The 19,792-nt window shown below is 46.9% G+C and overlaps 1 protein-coding gene across 1 annotated transcript in view; it reads right to left on the reverse strand.

The window, feature by feature from the left end:
* The window catches only part of EHD4 (EH domain containing 4), a 74,966-nt gene that overhangs the window by 32,504 nt on the left and 22,670 nt on the right, over positions 1–19,792 (reverse strand). The window contains exon 3 of the mRNA XM_028094440.2: positions 13,991–14,088. Coding sequence (XP_027950241.1) covers positions 13,991–14,088 — 98 coding nt within the window. The remainder of the gene's footprint in view (positions 1–13,990; positions 14,089–19,792) is intronic.

Genomic DNA, 19,792 nt, shown 5'->3' on the forward strand with positions numbered 1-19,792 from the left:
TGGGGGCAGCAGTGGGGTGGGGGAAGGGTTCTAGGCTCCCACTGGGTGTGGGGGAGGGGCTGATCCTAAACCCTGTCCTGGAGATTCAAGACTGCCAGGGAAGAGGAACAGGGGCCTCCCTATGGGCCCACACCGTGGAGGGGTTCAGGGTGTGTTCAACTCAAAGTGTTCAGTTGGTGGTGGCCCCCCTCTTGGAGAGTGTAATTGGCTACAAGAAAATCCCTGTGGTTGCAGAGTTCCCTGTCTGACTGTGCCTGGCCTGAAGGGGGTTTGGCCACTGAACATACCACAGTTGAAATAAAACCAAGGACCAAATCTGTCCTTGGAGGGGCTTGGTGTTGTTTATCCTCTATTTCCACTCCCAACTCCTTCTTCCTTTGGAATTTAGTTCAAAACTCTGTGAACGAATTTATCGGTGCCTGTTTCCTCCTAAAATAAACAAGCCAACCTCACTCTTTCCTCTGGGGCTGCTGTAAAAATAATAATGGGGCAGATGGGGGCCACGTGACCTCCAAGGTTGCTCACATCATGGGGTCACACCATCCCGCACACAGGTGGGGAACAGAGAAAGGTTTCATTTGAATATTTAGCCTGATGAACGCCGTGGACTCTGGTCAGGTGACCACGTCAAAGGGGGAGATTGGCTTTCATATCTCGTTTTCCATCTCAGACTAAAAATGAGGTTAAGAAGCAAGTCCATTTAAAGAGCACTGAGCCCCGGAAGGAGACAGCAACACTATGTGGCATTTTAGGCTCTTTGCCAGAGAGAGAGGTTGGTGAAAATTTACCAAGAAAATCCCCCAAGTTCTGGAGCCTGGTTCAGCCATTTTGCTTTGCTGGGCCTCAGTTTCTACATAAAATCAGATGGGTTAGATGATCAATAAGAATTTTTTCTTTCCAGATCTTAAATTAACTATACTAGATATCAGCTAGTTTAGTACCAGCATAAGAACATAAAATTGCTCAGCTGCCTACAGGAATACTCAATGACTACATCTAAGGGAAAAAATTACCAAGTAACAAGTTTCATTTTACTCTCTTTGTACCGCTGGACTCATGTACTATGGCACACAGGGCTGATTGGAAGGTCCTTGCATGTTTTCACAAGGGTCTTTAGTTGCTCTGAAGTATAATTTGTCACCCAACTGCCAACAACTCTGTGCTGAAATTACCAGAGGAAAAGTCACAGAATTTGAGGCATTCAAGAATGCTTAAGAGATCATCAGATCCACCCTTCTAAGAATAGAAGTGAATCCAGGAATCAAGTGTCATGCACACAGAGATTGCCCATTCCTCATTTTCAAGTGGGCGTTGTGTCCCTAAGGCAAGAAAGCCTCTCACAATACATCTATAAATCAGACAGTCGTTTGTACTTGTATTGGATTTTCTTGAGGCAAAAGGCCAATGAGACACAGTCTCCACCCAGGTGTGAGGAGGCTAAATATTTACAAACAAGGCTTCTACCTTGACAATACATCTTGTCATTTTGTGGTTCAGAAGGGCAAAAAGACAGTATTTCTTCAAGCTACACTTTTCTCAAGAGAAATGTTAAACCAAGAAGGTGACAACTTTGGGATCAACAAACTGCTTGCAAGCAACTTCTGACCCTCAGTACCCTGCCCTGCCCTGTTCCTCCTTTTAAACCATCCCAGTGTTGCGTGAGTGTTCTGTGAGCATTTGGACAACAGCCAGTCATGAAGACCAGTGCCAGCCATTAAGTTATTGGCTAACCTGCTCCTAAAGCCAAACTATTAGTTATTTCTGGGTTTATGTCACCGATGGAAAGATAGATCAAATCAGTGGGGACCATGTGAATCCACATTGGGTTATTTAAAAAATGACTCAATTGGGGCGCCTGGGTGGCTCAGTTGGTTAAGCGTCTGGCTTTGACTCAGGTCATGGTCCCAGGGTTCTGGGACAGAGTCCCGCACTGGGCTTCCTGGTCAGCGGGGAGCCTGCTTCTCCCTCTGCCTGCCGCTCCCCCTGCTTGTGCGCTCTCTCTGTCAAATAAATAAATAAAATCTTTAAAAAAATGACTAAATTATTTTACTTAATAAAAGTTCACGTAGTTACCAACAGTATTTCAAAATGGTCAAATACCTCCAGAAAGGAAATACTTTGAAGTATTTGTAAATAGGAAATGGTGCTCAACCACCCTAATAATAAAAATGAAAATTAGAGTTATAATGAGATGCCATTCACCTATCAAAGATAAAGATAAGGGAAAAAAAAATCAGTAATGCCCTGAGTTGGGGAGGACGTATTGGTGACAGGAATGTAAGTAGGTACATCTTCTAGAAAAGGCATTTTGGCATCGGCTAACTCCGTAAAAAGACCACAGTTCCATTTGACTCAGTAATTTCACTACTAAGTGCATTTTTTTTAACTGAAGTATAATTGACATATAATGTTATATTAGTTTCAGGTGTGAATATAGTGATTTGATGATTCGATACATTACCCGATGCTCACCCCAATAAGTGCAGTTATCATACAATATTATAACATTATTGACTACATTCTCTATGCTGTACTTTTTACCTCTGTGACTTATTTTATAACTGGAAGTTTGTACCTTTTACTTCTTATCAATTTCACCCATTCCCCACCCACTTCCCCTCTGGCAACCAGACCCTCCCTCAGTCTGTTTGATTTTTTGTTTCTTTGCTCATTTGTTTTCTATCTTAGAGTTCCACTTGTACACTACTATGCAAACTGTATATACTTGCCCTGTGTGCAGAACTATATTCTGTAGCACAGTTTGGATGCCATCCATCAAAAGGATACCAGCTGTTAATCTGGGCACATCTATATGATGGAACACTCTAAAGTCCTGACAAGGACCCGCTGCAAGATTGACTGCTAGTGGAAAACTCTCAGTGTAGAGCAGTGTGCGGACCCTCCCGCTCTGGGAGACGCTGCAGAGAGGGTCTGCTCTGGGAGAGGAACTGGGGGTGCGGTTGGGACACTCTTCACCATCTAACTTTCTGTAACGCAAGCTTTTCATCTCAAGTGTACAAGTATGTACACACACTTGTGCAAAATGAAATGTGAAATGCTGAGGAATGGTCTGATTTGTGCTTTGCACTGTGATTTGGATTCAAGCAGGAGGTGGTTTTGAGAAAGAGACGGACATAATCCAGGTGAAGAAGAGGTTTCTAAAGGAAACTGTGTCATGGCACATGTGAGAAATATCCCCAGATACCAGAAAGAAGATTATGGCAAAAAGAAGTGGAAACATGACGAGAGCCGGGGCTCTTGGCCATAAGAGAACACCTCCTCTGGGTCATTGTCTTTGGCAGGTTCGCTCAGCTCCCTTCCTGGGCTGCATTCTCCCGGCATTCTTTCCACACACCTATTGTCAAATCCACCTATTTCCTTTATCCTCCTCTCTCCTTTTTTGGGTACCTGGAAGAGCAAGGTCCTTGTCAGTCTAAGTCCCAGGATATTTCTCATGCTTCCCTGGAAAGCAAAGATGCCTTGAAAGCGCCGCTATTTTCAGCATGTGTCCACATTTGCTGGCTCCAGATGCCAGTGGGTGAGACCCGACTTCCAGCCATACTCTGGGTCCTCTCACTCTATGCACGCTTCATTACTCATGTCTCTGGGGCACTTAAGCATTCACACCAATCATTCAGACCCTCACAAGGTCTAACTCTGTGAGGAAAGTACTTTTCTTCCCATTTTATAGAGGAGGAGACTGAGGCTCCAAGAGCTGGAGTAGCTTGCTCAGGTCACCCCACTCGTAAGGGGAAACACCAGAGAAATGGAAAAATGTCTCAGGTCAGTGTTGCTCAGCACTGTACTGTTCCACTTCCATCTAGAATCCTGCATTTTCAATCTATCACTCCCACCCTCCAGTCTGGCGGGGTCCCCCATTGGTGCACAGTGACTGGGGGGAGAGGGCTTTTGCCACACCTAACAGTTGGGATGGAGGTTCCTCATTATAGCAGTGAACTTATTGAACATCTGAAAATGTAAATGAGAAATCTTTTTAAAAAATCTCTTCTTTCTTTTTTAGAGGTTCCAAAAACTCCTACCTTCCAAAGAAGTATAGAAACGTTGGGGGGTGCTCCTCCATGGAGTGAAGACCCAGGCAGAGGAGAGCAGCGTCAGGCTAGGACTCCCTGTCAGATGCCCACAAGCTAATGCAACCACGGTCACTGGGTCACCCAGGGACCACTGTGGGGTAGTTAGCTCCGCTCCCTTTCAAAGCCCTCGCTGGGGAGGATGGTGGCTAGTCACAGAGCACAGCCCAGGGCTCCTGCCCCACCCAAAGACACCCCCTCCCCCAACTTACATCCTCCAAGAGGGCAGCATTCATGCTGGCAAAACAGGGATGTGGGCACAGCTCAAGTCCATTTTGGTAGGTTTCCCACGTTTGTAATCCACTCTTCTTTCACTTGACTCCGGGGGGGGGTGGGGTGGAGCGGGGCAGAGTGCACAGGAAAGGGCAGGCTCAGAAGGCAGACTCAGCACCACCCCAGATTCCTCCAAGTGGGGATCCGTGTGCAGCAACACCCTGGACAGGCTGCTTTCTGGACCCCACCCCACACTCCCCATGTTGTTTGTGCTGAGGTCAGGAAGTAGCCTGTTAACAAGTTCCCTGGGGCCTGAGAATCACAGCAGTAGAGCTTCTTGGCCTCATCAACTCCAGGGCAGAAGTGGGGCGGAGACAGGGTGACCTGAGAACAGGTCCCACAGAGGAAGAAATGACAGCGACAATCGGGGAAGAGAAAACCAACCAACCAGCCAAACCCACACAAGCCAAGTGGCAGACCCAGGGCTGGTTCTGTTACTGTTCAGTGCGACACTCCTGGACGCTCATAGTCATAATTCTGGGTAATCAAGAGAACGTTAAAAAAGATAATCCTTCAATGGCTTCCTATTCCTCTCAGAATAAAATCCATGCACTTCCCTAAGGCCAACAGCTCTCCCCAGCAAACCCGCCCGACCTCACTGCCCACCACTTCCCAGCAATCACCAGCCTCTAGCCTTCCCTGGACCTGCCAGGGCTTAGCTCCCCTTGGCCTTGGCCTATGAGATGTCCTTCTCCCAGCGCCCTGTCAGGCTAGTCCTTTGATTCTTTGGGCTTCATCTAAATGTCACCTCCTCAGAGACCCCCTCCCCTGATTCCCCATCTAAAGTAAGACCGCCCTTGCTGTGGGACTCAGCAATTACTTTTTTCAAGTCTTTGTTTCAACTTGCATTTGTTTTGTATTTCTGCTCGTCCGTCTCCCTCCCGGTGTATACTCCAGGAAGGCGCGACAGGGTCTATCCTGTTCTGTTAAAAGTAAAGCGCCTGATACCTGAAACCTAAGAAATGGACCAGGAGGAACCTAGCAGAGTTTGATGCATGGCAGATATTCAATAGAAGAAAACCTCTTCCCCTTTCTACTATCCTCTTTCAATGAGAATGCAGGACCGTGTGTGTGGGTCTTTTCCAAAGACACCATCAACAATTGCTGAAGGTAAAAAATCCAGAAGGTTTGGTGTTTGTAGGGGAAAAGCATCAAATATATGGAAACTTGCCCCACCTGGTACCCCTCCCCAGTGCTGCCCTGTGTGTGTGTGACAGTAAGAGAGAGAGGGAGAGAGAGAGAGAGATGTTTCCCCGGTTTGTGTCCTTGTCTCTTGCAGTTAATAGCACACATTCTGGAACCAGGCTGTGTGGTTTGAATCCCACTCAGCCACTTACTAGCTGCTTTGGTTATCAGTCACCTTAAAACTCAGTGGCTTAAATAATAAATTACTGTTTTCTCCGGTCTGAGGGTTGACTGGGCTCGGCTGGGTGGTTCTCCATCGGGGAGTGTCATGAGGTGACAGTCAGATGGTAGTTGGGGCTGGAACCATCTGAGGGCTCAGCTGAGCTGGTTGTCCTTGATGGCTTTTTCACTCACCTCAGCTAGGCTAGAGGCTGCCTGAGCCTGCTGGCCTCTCCATGTGACTAGCCTGGGCTTCCCTAATAGTATATTGGTCTCTGGGTAGTTGGACTTTTTAGATGTCAGTTGGCTGCCCATAGATCCAGCTGGAACCTTCAGGACTTCTTATGATTTAGACCTAGGAAGTCATGAAGCAACACTCCTGCTGAATTCCACTCATTAAAAAGTGAGTCAGAAGGCTACCCTAGATTCAAGGGGAGGAGACTGCACCAGGGCATGAATATTGGGAGCACTGTTCATGGTGGTGGGGGTGGTGGGAGGAGGAGAAGGCATTTTTTTGAGCCTAGCGACCACACTTCTAGAGGACTGTGGGCAAGTTACTTAACCTCTTTGTGCCTCAGTCTTCTCTCCTATGAAATGTGGTAATAGTTCCTACCTCATAGAGCTCTTGTGAGGAGCAAATGAGTTAATAATATATGGAAAGCAATTTACAATATGCTGTGGAAGTATTAGCCATTATTATTATTATTACTCAAGAGTAAGGAGCAAACATTTTCTCTGACTAATCTCTGTAATCCAATGTCTATGAAATGTTTGATAATCATGAGCTGCTCCACAGAGGATAGTAAGATAAGTGATCTTCTTTCTACTAAAAAAAAAATTGTTTTTCATTCAAAAGCCTAGGTAGGTTTAAAGTCTGGGTAGAAGCAGTCATTCCTCATGATCAAGTATGCATTTAAAATATTGACAAAAAGTAAAAAGAGCTTCCAGGGCTTGGCGAATGCCCTCTGAGTCACAGTGATGACAGGCTCACATCAGGGACAGGAGCAGCAACACTTGTGGTGTGGAATTTCCTGTGGCAGTGGCGGAAAAGGAGCCATGAATGCGTCTGTCAGCAAACTTCCCCAAAACAAAAAGGAACCAGGATTTCCTGTGAGAGGCCCAAGGAGCGAGTGGTGTCCAGGACCTCACACCCCAAATGGCCTTAGCACTGCCAGAAAACAGGATCCACCAACAAATCATCCTTTTTTTTCTTTTGGATCTTCTTTCTACTAAAAAAAAATTGTTTTTCATTCAAAAGCCTAGGTAGGTTTAAAGTTTGGGTAGAAGCAGTCATTCCTCATGATCAAGTATGCATTTAAAATATTGACAAAAACTAAAAAGAGCTTCCAGGGCTTGGCAAATGCCCCTGGGCCCTGTTCGCCCAACATCTGGATTCAAGGGTGAAGGTCCAAGGGCATGCTGGTGAAGCCTGGGAATGCCTCAAATGTGGCTGGGAGGAGCCACAGCAGACAAGGAGAGGAGCGAAGAGAGCATGAACTGCAAACCCCAAGAAATGAAGCAAAAAATCAAGAAACCCTGCAGCAACCACAGGATGGGGAGTTGGGGCCCCATGTCCAGGGAGCTCATGTGATTGCAGTCTCTGGTGCTGCAGAAAAGCTGGCATGGTCCTGAGCTATATCTGTAATTGAGTGGTGAACAGAATGAGGGAAAGAATGATGCTGCCTCACCCACTCGTTTATTCAGTTATTATTTCTACCCAAGTAAGGCCTGAACATCCTTGCTCCAACAGTACTCAGCAGGCATTAACAGGCTGCTCTCAGAAAGTCTTCATGAAGTTCTGTGCTCACACTCACAGCCGAGGCTGTGCAGCCCACCTTAAGGACAGGATCCACCTGCCATCGCTGCCCGAGCAGGGAGTTGCTGACCTCCTAAGTCTCTTCAGCTCTCTGCTCTCCCTAAGCTTCTTAGAAGGGTCTTTGCTGCAGTTGAACATGGCTAACATCTTACTCCAAGCCTTCTTGGTCTCTTAGGGAGAAGACTCCTTCCTCTTTGTGTATGTGTGTGTTTTCCTCCCTAGGCCTGTGGGTCCCACAGCCTGAGAGGGGAAGTCAGTCTTATTGGGATACCCCTAAATGTTCTCTCTCCTTTCTTGGGCTGCCTTCAAACTCCGGCCTTTCGTCTTTCAAGTTCAAAAGATGTGTCAGGTAGGTGTGTTTCCTTGATTATGGTTTGCTTGCACCTTTTCTATTTTTTCTGCACCTTCATTAATTCCAGTTTGGAGCTGCATGCCTCTTTCCCCCAGGTCTGTCAGCTCTTTTGTGATATTATGTTTGGGTGCTTTTGCTGAGTTGGCAGACCCTTGAAATTGCCTGTTCACATTTCCTGTCATGTCTTCAGATGCCCTTTTTATTCTTGAAGGCTTTCCTTAATGTTGCTAAAAGTAAGAGGACTTAAGGATGTCAGTATGTAAATGTTAAAACATGCATCAATTTTTGAAGCTAATGTGATTGTTGAAGCTAATGTGATTGTCATGTTATCTGAAGCACATTTCCATTCCTTCTGTTGCATGCATTACTGTAACTTACTTTTACTAGAAGGACATTTACTGCCTGCCCGTCCCCTCCATCTTCCCAGTTTCATTCATTGACTTAAAATGAGAAGGGCTTATACGATGAAGGACTTAAACATCAGAAGATGCTCTCAAATTTTCAACTGACAGGTACTGGTTTTGGAGGAATAGGCACAGCTGTTGGAAAATTCAGACCAAGAGTTTTTCTCTTTTAGAGTTATTAACATTTCTAAAAGAGAAAAATTGTACTACTCTTGTTACCAAAGTGAAGTCTGTTGAAGGCAACACAAAACCTCATCCTTTCAGGAAACCACAAGAATAATTATTTGCTGCTAAAACAGCACCTTCCACATGCTTCTGTGTTAAACAGACGGATAAGTATACCAGTTGCCACATTAGAATTTTTCAGTGTTCTTCTTGTCAGACCAGTGCATTATCATTTGAGCCAGAGCCCAGAGATTCATACCGGGAGTTGGGAATATACTTGTGTTCATGCCCAAGTCCAGAAATAAGTCCCAGACGATGTTCAGATCAGCATGAATTAACAATATTTTAGGGAGTAAACAGGCCAGGAGCCAGAATAATAAGAGAGTGGGAATGAAAATACGGACATGTGGGTAAATGTGCTCTCTTTTCTCATCATGTCAAGTCAAAAACCTGGATGCTTCATCAGGGGCAAAGGATGTTTCTTAAGAGTGAACCAACTCATATTTTACTCACACCTTTCAGGAAGATCATTTAGAAAATCTTAAGAATCCAAATATTCTTTTATTGGCTACAAGAAAAGAATCAGGAAGTGTTCCTCAGACTTTTAGTTAGCTATTACTAGAATAAAATTATTATTATAAATACATCAGAAATTTTTATCCGGGCTTGATGGATATTTTTTATGTCAGCCAAGAAAGCTACAGTTTAGTAACTAAGCTCAATCCTTTGTTCCTAAAGATTTTCTGCTAACTATAATTAAACTAAGGAACATCTGAATGGTAATGGGTTTCCATATGGAGTACACTAAAAATTGCTCCAAAATCAATCACCTTCGTGGGTTTTATTTATAGAGCTCCCAAATGGATTTAGGTAACACTCTCTCTAAATGTTGCCTAAGCCTTCTGTTTTACTCTGAAGCACAGAGTAGGGACACAAGGGGTCCAGTGATCTGACTTCTAGGGGTAATGTTAAGATTCTGCTGAAGACAAGGATGTGCTAAGGCACATCCTAATTGGTAAAGGTCACTTCTTTCTTTTTTGTTTACCCTTATTACCTGTTTCCCCCATACCCCCACTCTCTCCCTTCTGGGAACTATCAGTTTGTTCTCTTTAATTAAGAGTCTGTTTCTTGGTTTGTCTCTTTCTTTTTTTCCCTTGTTTGTTTTGTTTCTTAAGTTCCACATATGAGTGAGATCATATGGTTTCTGTCTTTCTCTGACTTATTTCCCTTAGCATAATACACTCTAGCTCCATCTATATTGTTGCAAATGGCAAGATTTCATTCTTTCTTATGGCTGAGTAATATTCCATTGTGTGTGTGTGTGTGTGTGTGTGTGTGTGTGTGTGTATACCATATCTTCTTTATCCATTCACCAATTGATGGACACATGGGCTGCTTCTATAATTTGGCTATTGTACATAATGCTGCTATAAACACAGGGTTGCATGTATCCCTTTGAATTTGTGTTTTTGTATTTTTTGGGGTAGATACCCAGTAGTGCAATTACTGGATCATAGGGTAGTTTCATTTTTAACTTTCTGAGGAACCTCCATACTATTTTTCACAGTGGCTGCACCAGTTTGCATTCCCACCAACAGTGCAAGAGGATTACTTTTCTCTACCTCCTCGCCAACACTTGTTTGGTAAGGTCACTTCTAACATAAGAGTGAGTTTGCCATGTTTTGCCTCAAACCTGACACCACAGAATATGAACTATCATGTAGAAATGTCAAATGTTTCTTCCCATCACCTAGGACTTTGGCCTAGAGAGGAGCCATAACTGTGAACGTTATGCCCTCCTGTAACTACACTTACCCCCTCTACTCAGCACCGGATAAAAAGGAACCAGGCTTACGATATCATGAGAGAGAGGAATGAGCCAGGAAGAATGGAGCCACTGGTGAGGTGAGATATGTTACTGAACCCCATGTTCAGAGTCCCCATTTTTGCTTTCACCACTAAGGCGTCAGGATTCCTTCTTAGAGCTACACCCTCACTGACCATCTGGTCCCCAGAGCTCTAGACACCTGGGCAGTGCCCTAGGGGTGCTTGGGGGATGCCAATGATGATGTGAGGCCAGCTCTCCAAGTTCAAGTCCCTCCTTCCCCATTCGACCCCCTGCAAGGCAGTGCAATGCTCTAACCACCCCACCTGCCATATGCCCTGTCCCCTACTGATGGGGAGAACTCTGGGTGTGGTGCAGTCAGCGAGTCTTCCTGGGGGGCTCAGCAGTCACCAACCCCTCCCCACCTCCTCCTGCAGCCGCACTGCCTGTCCAGCATGCTTTCACTGTCAGCCAGGGCCGCACATTCCTGCAGCTAGAGGGTGGACTGGGTCCCACGGCATCTGCAGCCTTCAGCAACTGTCCAGAGCACTCATCCTCCGAACCTATGCTCCACAAGTGCACCCTGTCAACAGTGTTTCCCCTGTCCACTCCCCAGACATCAAGCTCAGTCACCCATCTGCCTAGTCACTGGGGAAAAGGCTCTCACGATCCATTGGAAGGCTCTGCTTTCCCAGGAGAGGGAGGGCAAGTGGGGTTTACTTGACCAGGGCTGAGCTTCTGTCAGTGCTTGAGTATCAGCAGGTTTAACATAGAGAGCGAATCCCAAATGATGAGCACAGTGTAGACACGGAGCAAGGGCTCAATATGGTGGCTGTTCTCATACTGCTATTATGGATACCCACCTAAAGAGGTGTAAGAGGGATCTGCCTGATGAGACTGCTTCTTGAGGGTTAATCCATCAACTGCACCAAAGGGCAAGCAGAAGGCACAGCAGCTGCTATCTTTCCTCTTTTAGAGACAGAACACCCATAAGGAAGTCAGAGCCCCACTAATAAAGTCAATGGCAGATGTTTCAAATGTCCTCCGGGGTCACAATTTGTATCTCCTCCCTCATCCAATGTTGACATAAGCGACTGGAGAAGGTGGTGCCATGATTTACAAGGCCGGAGGGATGGAAGCAGCATGAGGATGAGTGGGAATGCAGCACTATGTGCAACAGTTTAAGCTGAAGCAGGTATAAAGTAGTATAGACTCTTCGGAGTTAACGTGTTGAAACTGACAGCTGAGGGATTCCAGCCACCAACTGTCCCAAACACAGGCTGGTACTCAAGCTCGGGAACGCCAGCCCCGGTGCAGAGTGCTGTCATCCTTAGCAGCTCTTGGTCCTTGCCCAACAGCTGCTCTGTCTGTCAGGGCAGCAGGGGCTGCCGAGCACCGACTCCTTGGAACCGTGTGTACTATTTCTGTGCACGGGATGTGAGTAAGTGCATGCCATCATAAGTCGGACCAGGATGTGAGTCAGATTGCTATAAAGGGTTAAAAAGAACTGGTCTTCAAAGCCTCCCAGAAGCAGTGTGCCATGCTATAAAGGAGCTACAGTCTGAAAGACACGTAATTACTGAGCAAAGGAGAAGCCCTGAAGAATATGGACGATTAGAATTGGCCATGTGATAGCAGCAGTAAAAGACGGACAGCTCGGAAAAGCTGTGGGACATGGGGTTGCTTTACTTTCCTCTTAAAATAAAACATTTTATCTGCAGAGAAACTTCTATGGGGCCAAATGAGTGGTCCTAAACTGGCTCTGAAAAAAAAATCTATTGGCACTGAGGCATAAAGATACAAAACTGACGTCTGCCTATAGCACACTTTGTAACAGTAGAAAATTATTAACCATCCCTATACCCACAAATTAGTTAAATAAAGGGTGTTATGTCCCTTTGATGGAAACTAAGCAGTTGTTAAGAGGAATAAAGTAATTTGGTTATACTGGCATGGAATGCTGTCTGTGATAGACCATTACGGCAAAAAAAAATCTAGTTGTAGAAAATGTGCTGGGAAATGGCATTTCGGTTAAAAATGGTATGTTTGTACATGCGCAGGAAAAAGTCTGTAAGGAGCTGGAGCACACCACTAACAACTGTTAATTGTGACAGAGAGATTTTGTACATCTCTATTCATTGCTTGACTCCTTTACAACAAACATTACTTTTACAACAGAAAATAAAACTAACAGATAATTATGAGTGAAAAAGAGTATTACGCTGTTTTTCTCTATAAGCAATGTTCTTGGAGGCCTCAGGGTGGCCTAATGGCCCACAGAGTCCCTGACCGAATGGGTGAAAGCAGAGCAAGGCAGGACCCAGCTCTCCTCGAGTCCATGGAGGCTGCAAAGTCAGCATTCCCGAAATGCCATGAGAAAGGAAGGCTTAGAAGCCTCAGGAGCCTTTCTTTACCCATCTTGTGGACCTTGCTTTCTAGCTCCTGGGAGTGTCCCCACGTACATAGCTTCTGCTTCATGCATACTGGGGGAGTTCACTGCCTGCCCAGGACCTGGGGCTGTGATCCCAGGCACATCACCACTCAGCCCTGGCACTTCTAAACGTGGTTTTACTGGCTTGCTGTTCAAGGGGTTGTGAAGACTTATCTGGGACAAGTGACAGTGGCAAGTCATCTGCTCCATCTTTTCCCTCCCAGCAAAGCCTCAAAGGACTGTCCTTTGTTTCAAGGGCCAGGGCCAGGGGAACCTGACCTGTCTCTGTGACTGCAGGTATCCGACCTAGTGCCCTCCGGGTCAGGCTTCCTCACTGGGAGTAAGCTGTGTCCTCCGGGCCACCCCCGAGGGCCCCTTCTCCAGTGTGGGCGGGGGAGACAGCAGACCCATCTGTTTAAACCACATGGACAGGCCCAGAAATGGTTATGGCTCAGCCTTCTGAAGGCTGAAGAAGCCCAGACATCACTTCTCAAGCATTTTCTATGCTCCACAGATCTCCTCTGAACGCCTTCCAGTCTCTCCTCCCCGACCGCACAGCCTCCCTTAGGTAATTCCCGCTCACCCTCTAGGTCTTGGCTCAGATGTCACCTCCACTGGGGAGACTTTCCCAACACTGCAAAGGCCAGGCCAGTTCCCCTTCCACCCTGATATACGCTCCATCTCTGTTCTCACTTTCTATTTCCCCATGATAACTGGCTTGATGTCTGTCTTCCCCATGAGAACGTGAGCTCCTCGAGGGCAGAGCCTCGGCCTGTTTTTGCTGCATCCCCAGCATATGGAGCAGTCTGGTGCCACGACAAAGGCTGACGCATGGGAAGGGTGCCTCGGAGGCCATGGGCGTGGGACACGTGCTGACCGGGGAGGGAGGAAGAGTGGCAGGCAGGGCTTCTCTCCTTTGCAGTGACTACTCATCTCCTTTATTTGTTGTCATATGCGTCCAAGGGAATGGTTAGTAGCGAAATGTATGTCCCCTCCCAAACTCAGAAGAATTACGTGGGGTGGGTACTAGTGGCAGACGGCAGTGTTTAGAGGAACTAAGAGATTACAGCTAACACTCCAGAAATTTTCTCAGTTGAAATGCAGAAACTTTGATGCTATCTATGCCTCCTGGTTGTTTCTTGGGGCCCCTCAAGGACCCCTGGGCTGTCCAGGGCTGCTGGGGGCATCCTGGGGGTGGTGGATAGAATCCCCTTGAGACCGAAATCCTCTGCTGAAATGACGGTGAGCCTCAGCAGCGGCAGAGGAGGGGTGGGCCAGGGGTGGGCACTGACCTCGGCTGATGCGCTGCTTCTCCCCAGACAGGATGCCGGGACTGTCGATGATGCTGATGCTCTTCAGGACCTGATTGGGCAGCTGGGAGCACATGAATCTGGAAAAAAGGGATCAAGGTGGGATCAGGAACTGCATATCTCCGAGCTCAGGGGAGCTCCTTGGCTTCTCAAGGTTACTGACATTGTCCCTAAAGTGGGGACTTGTAGGGGATGACTTCTGCTGGTGCCACAGGGACCAGGCGCTGGACCAAGGGACAGGTATGGGAAGGTACCTGCTGCTACCTGCCACCAGATCCTTAACCGTTAATTTTGATTTTAGCTGATATTTACAGAACACTTAGATATTTTACAAACATCATCTCATTTGCCCCTCAGAGTAACCCCTTGAGGAAGAAATTCCCGTTAACATCAGAGAAGTAGCTTACTCAGCATCACTCAGAGCTGGGCCTTAAAACCAGGTCAGACTGATCCAAAGCCCATCAGCCTCGCCTGGTCCCTGGAAGTCCAGTGCCCATGTGGCTTCAGGCCCAGCATGGGGCAAGCACCTGTGGGCAACACCCCAAATCCTCCAGGTGCCTTGGAGTCCAAGGGGTACCCTAAGAGTGGACAAAGTGGCAGGGGTTGGGGAGAGTCCTGGCCTAGCATCTCAAGCCTCCTTCCTTGGCCCTCACTTGCCTGATACCATTTCTTCCTTCTTATCGCGATCCCCCGGCAGTCAGTTGCCCTGGCATCAGCCCCACGGAAGCAGAGTGGCGTGGGAGGAAAATTTGGCCTTTAGGTCAGCAGACTGGGTTCAGGTTCAGCTCAGCCTTTGCCAATAATTTGCTGTGGGACCCTGGACAAGGGCTTCCCAGCTCTGGGCCTGTGTCCTTATGTGTAAATGGAGACACTTGGATGGGGACCGGTGAGATCCTTTTTAGCTGTTACTCTAGAGTAACTCTAGAGTAGAAGAGGAAAACACTGAAACTTTCACCCAGGCAGCAGATCCACCCAAGGTGGATCTCTGGTAGGCACTGTATCTTTTTTTTTTTTTAGATTTTATTTATTTATTTGACAGAGAGAGAGCGCCCACACGCATACAAGCAGGGGGAGTGGCAGAGGGAGAGGGAGACGCAGACTCTCCCCTGAGCAAGGAGCCTGATTCAGGGCTTGATCCCAGGACCCTGGGATCATGACCTGAGCCCAAGGCAGACGCTTAACCAATTGAGCCGCCCAGGCGCCCTGCTGTGTCTGTTTTAAGGCAAAAACTATAGAGCCCCACTCCTTCTCCTATATTGTAAATGGCTAACTTTTGTATCTGTGTGGGCAGAGGCTGGAAAACCCTCAGGGAAAGCTCAATTCTTCCATTCAGTGGAACTGGTGGGATCACTGGAAAGTAAATATGCTGGGAATGCAGGACAGGGCGGCCACACCAGCCTTCCCAGTGCACACGTGGATGGCACAGCCCCCGGGGCCAGGGTGGGGTCACGGCCCCAGGGCTGGCGGTGGGCAGTCCTGAGCAAGAGGTGCAATTACTGACATTTCAAAAATAGCTTTCTTTGAAGGTGCTCGGGTCAAGTTTCCCACACATTCTTTCCTGTATTTTTAGGTCAGCCCGGGGAGGTGTAGGAAAAGATATTATGATCATTTTGCAGCTGGAAAAGTTGAAGCCCCAAATCGTTATGACATCTTGAGGTCACACCGTGAATGCATGGCCGGCTGGAGACGGCAACCTAATATTTCTGATGTCAGCTGAGTTGAACTCAACCCATAAAGTTAAAAACCTCAGAACGTTAAAAATAAAGGGTCAGGTTAATTTAAGAGAACCCCTCATTTCTGATTTTCTCCCACCCCTCACGCACCCTCCAGACCTTTCAATAAACCCCACTGCCCAACATGGGGAGAGCAGATGTGTGAGAAGGAAGTGCACAGAGATCACTAAGCATTCATTCTTTGTAAGTTCACGGAGAAAAAACCGCCACATTTGATACTCTAGAACAGGTAGGACCAGAGTTCTGAGCACATCTGTGGTAGACCACATTTCTTGTCAGTAATGATTCAGTCTCTTATCATAATCTCATCCTTTTTATTAGATGGCTTGAGACATTTGACAATGCTGAAAAATTGCACATATGTGAAACTATTTTATACAAAGTATTCCTGTGAGAGACTGACCTTTCTCCAAAACCACAAACTCACACTCAATATCAATTTTTCCAAAACACAAAACCCCTGGATTTGAGTGTGGAGTTAATAGAGGCATCCAAAACGTATAAACTGTCCACTCTCTCTCTGCAAAGTGACAAACTTTCAGCAACTCCCATGCCTCCTGACATAACGGCAGAGGCGAAATCAGGCAAAATCTGTGAGCCCCGAAACAAGATGCCATCAGATACGGTGAATGTGGTGACGGTGACGTTACCACACAATAAACAAGGGGGCAGGCTGAGGGGCCCACGGGGATAACTGCAGAAAAAGGGAGGAGACAGAAGGGGAGGAATGAAGGGGAGGGGGCAGGGGTGGGGGAAGATGGTGGGGAGAGGAGGAGGGAGCTCTCCAGGGGCACCCTGAGAGGGGGTGGTTGGGTTGTGTGTGCAAAACCAGGCTACACTCCAGGAAAGAAAGCAAGAAAGTCTGTGAGGTAGGGGGTGGGGGTCAGGGAGTGGGGAAGGGGGGGAGGGGTGGTGTGGCAAGGAACACAGAGCACAAGTCAGCTTTCAGACCCTTGTGTGGGGGCAGGCCTCATACACGAGGAGTTAGAACCACACATACATTTTCTTAAATAATTGTATTGTAATCAGAAAAAATCCTAATGCAATGCTGTTACAGCAATCCTGTCTTACTTTTATGCTCTAAGAAAGGAAGGTGAAAGGCAAGGTTATTGATTGGGTATATTAGAGTCAGCCCTAGGTCAGGCTTTTCTGGCTTATGCTTGTGTGCTGAAATGTTTCCAAGCACAGATTCGCTGTCCCAAGATGGATTTCCTCCTCCTTCCCAGAGTGACGAACATAAGTGCATTTGTGCCCTTGCCTTCTACATTTCCCATGAAATACGCAGACCTGTGGCCGGTTAAGCCCAGGAGCCTCACAGAAGCTGTTAGGCAGTGTTGCCTCACCCAGGGCTGCCCTGATGCACCTTGTTCTCTGATAAAAGGAGAGGAGGATGGGCACCAACTCTGCGCGTGACCCTCATTCTCTGCCACTCCCACACCCAAAGGCGGCTCAGGGGGAGCAGAAAGGGGGTTGGATCAAGGAATAGTCTGGGCTGTAAGGTCCTGCTGCATAATAAAACTGGGAGGTGAGAGGAGCAGGGATTTTAAAATTGCCTCTAAATGCTAACATTCCAATTTGATGATCAACATTTTAGAATACCTTCATGCTGCTTTTGATTTCCAAACAATGTAGGGATCTCCAGCAGGTACAGTGATAATAAAATGGCACATTTACTGTCCACCTACTATGTGTCTAAACACTGCTTTAAACACTTTCTGTATACATATTAACTCACTCAATCCTCGCCACAACCTGAGAGGTAGGGGCTATGTGCTGCCATTTACACGGGAGGAGACTGGGGCACAGAGGGGCACATATCACAACTTGCCAAGTCACACGGCTGGTAAGTGATGGAGCTGGGATGCTAACCCAGCAGTTTGGACTCGGGCCCGGGTTTTCGACTACTAGGCTGCTACCACCATTTTGTGCATCTGAACCACTACTATGTACCTCATCACAGAGGGCAACATCCCCCAACAAGGGAGTGATGTGCCACAGCCCCGGAATTCCGCACTTGGAGGCTCCCCTGTGACGTGCTCTCAGCCCACTGCTGGAGGGCAGAGGTGCCAGGAGCCAGAAGACCTTGCTCACTCACACTGTGAGTTCTAGGGATCTGAGCAATTCTACCAGCCCGAGAACTCCCACCTTGTCATCAGGTTCAGATCAGATCGGATGCTTACAACGGACAGAGTAGGGTGCAGCTTCAAAGCATCTCCTTCAACCCCAGCTCATAGACTAATTAAAGAGAGACCAGAGAGAGGACATGACTTCCTAAGATGGCACAGTAAAGAGCATACGATACACAAAGACTTTGACAACCAACCCACAATCATTATCGTTACATGGTCCTGCCACAAATGGCTGATCAAACCTTCCCTGCCCAGGGGGAGTTTAATTTCACATCCAGACTACAAGAAGCCCACAGCTACCCCCTATAGATCGAATCTTATAGCATCACCACTGTTACAAGTCAAGGCTGGCTGAATACGGGCAATTTCATGTGGTGCAACCCAAATACGTACTTTTCTAAACCAAAGCCTCTCGTTCCTGACAGCCACAGCGGGGAACAGCAAGGCCCCGGTGCTGGGAAGTTTTGCCTGAGTGCAGCGGGTAAAGCTGGTTTTCTAGACTATCAGGACCTGGACCGTGGAGGCAGCTGCCAGTGAAGAACAATGGTTAAAGACCTGGCAGCCACCACAAATCCTGCGCTTAAAGATTAATGGGAAGAGCTTCAGGGGGGTTATTACGGATAAACCCACCACAAAATGAACAAATAAATGAACAGGACCAGTTCATTACCCAGATTAAAAAGAAAGTTAACAAGTTTGCTGGTGATTCTTGGCAAAAGCATCTTTTCCTTAATCTCTGCATCTAAATTAGCTGACGGAGCTCGCACGTGTCTGCACTGATGCTGTATGCTTGTAGGAAGCCAGTTAAAAAAAAAATCCCAATGGTCCTAAGTGACTGTAATATTCATATAAAAAAAAGCCCATTACTATTACTAAGGCTTCATTTAATTACAGAGAGGTGGCAGAGTTAAGTCCAAAAATACATATATATATTCTATTATTGCTAAATCTTCACACCAACATGAGACAGTGGGTTTGTATTTTATCATCGCTGTCATCATGCCTGGCTAAAAGGAGAGGTGCGCTGGAAGTACCATTCAGATTCCTTCAGCTTGAAAGAAAGTTTCAAAATTTCAATCCCTAGGGCCACTGGTTCAAGTTATTTTTCAAAAGGAAACGGAGGCAATGAGGAGATGAGATTAAGAATTTCTTCTGTGGACGACCACGATTTAAAATTAAACTAGATCTTAAACTAAACAATGCCTGCAGCTATCTGGATAAAAAAAAAAAAAAGACTACCATGTTTAGAAAAGCAGACTGAGGGAGAAACATAACATCCAGTTCAAAAAGCAGATTGCTGAGGGGAAATGTCAGAGCCAGTCCTGACACTTCTGGAACTGACCAAGATACGCAGAGCCTCCCAGGCCTTGTGTCTTCGGGGGGGCTGCTGGTCATCCATCTCCTCCTGCGTGAGCTGGAACTGCCTCCTGGTAACAGACTGTGGACGTTCGGTGACCACATTCCCACAGAGCAGCTCCGAGACAGGCCCGACTGTGGAATTCCTCTCAAAAGCAAGGTAGCATGGTGGAGTTCTGGAATGCCGCATTAACGTTGTTTCCATAGAACTTTTTGTTCTACACTCAACTCCTTTCATTGTTCAAGTGCGGAATTTCTATAATTTGAAGCTGCCTTTTTGGGAATTTGTCTTCTTTTCTCAGAACTGCTTCCTAGACCCTCTGTTACTTTCTTAGAAACCATCCTTCCACGTTGAAACTCAGGCTGCACGGTTTGCCTAATGCTTCGAGGCTGACACCCTCCAGGTGTCACCTGGTACCACCTTGTGAAGTACTAACCTCTTTGAAAAATGCCCCTGGGGGCAGAGCCTCAAGCCAATGCCCTGTAATGAGAGGGTCAGGGTAATGAGACCTAACCCAGGGGTGACTGGTGGTTGCTCGGTGGGTGTGGGGAGAAAGTTCTCCCCT

This window comes from Eumetopias jubatus, unplaced genomic scaffold, assembly GCF_037043125.1.
Source record: "Eumetopias jubatus isolate StellerSeaLion01/CBP00866 unplaced genomic scaffold, mEumJub1_p1.0 scaffold_7, whole genome shotgun sequence".
Lineage (NCBI taxonomy): Eukaryota > Metazoa > Chordata > Mammalia > Carnivora > Otariidae > Eumetopias > Eumetopias jubatus.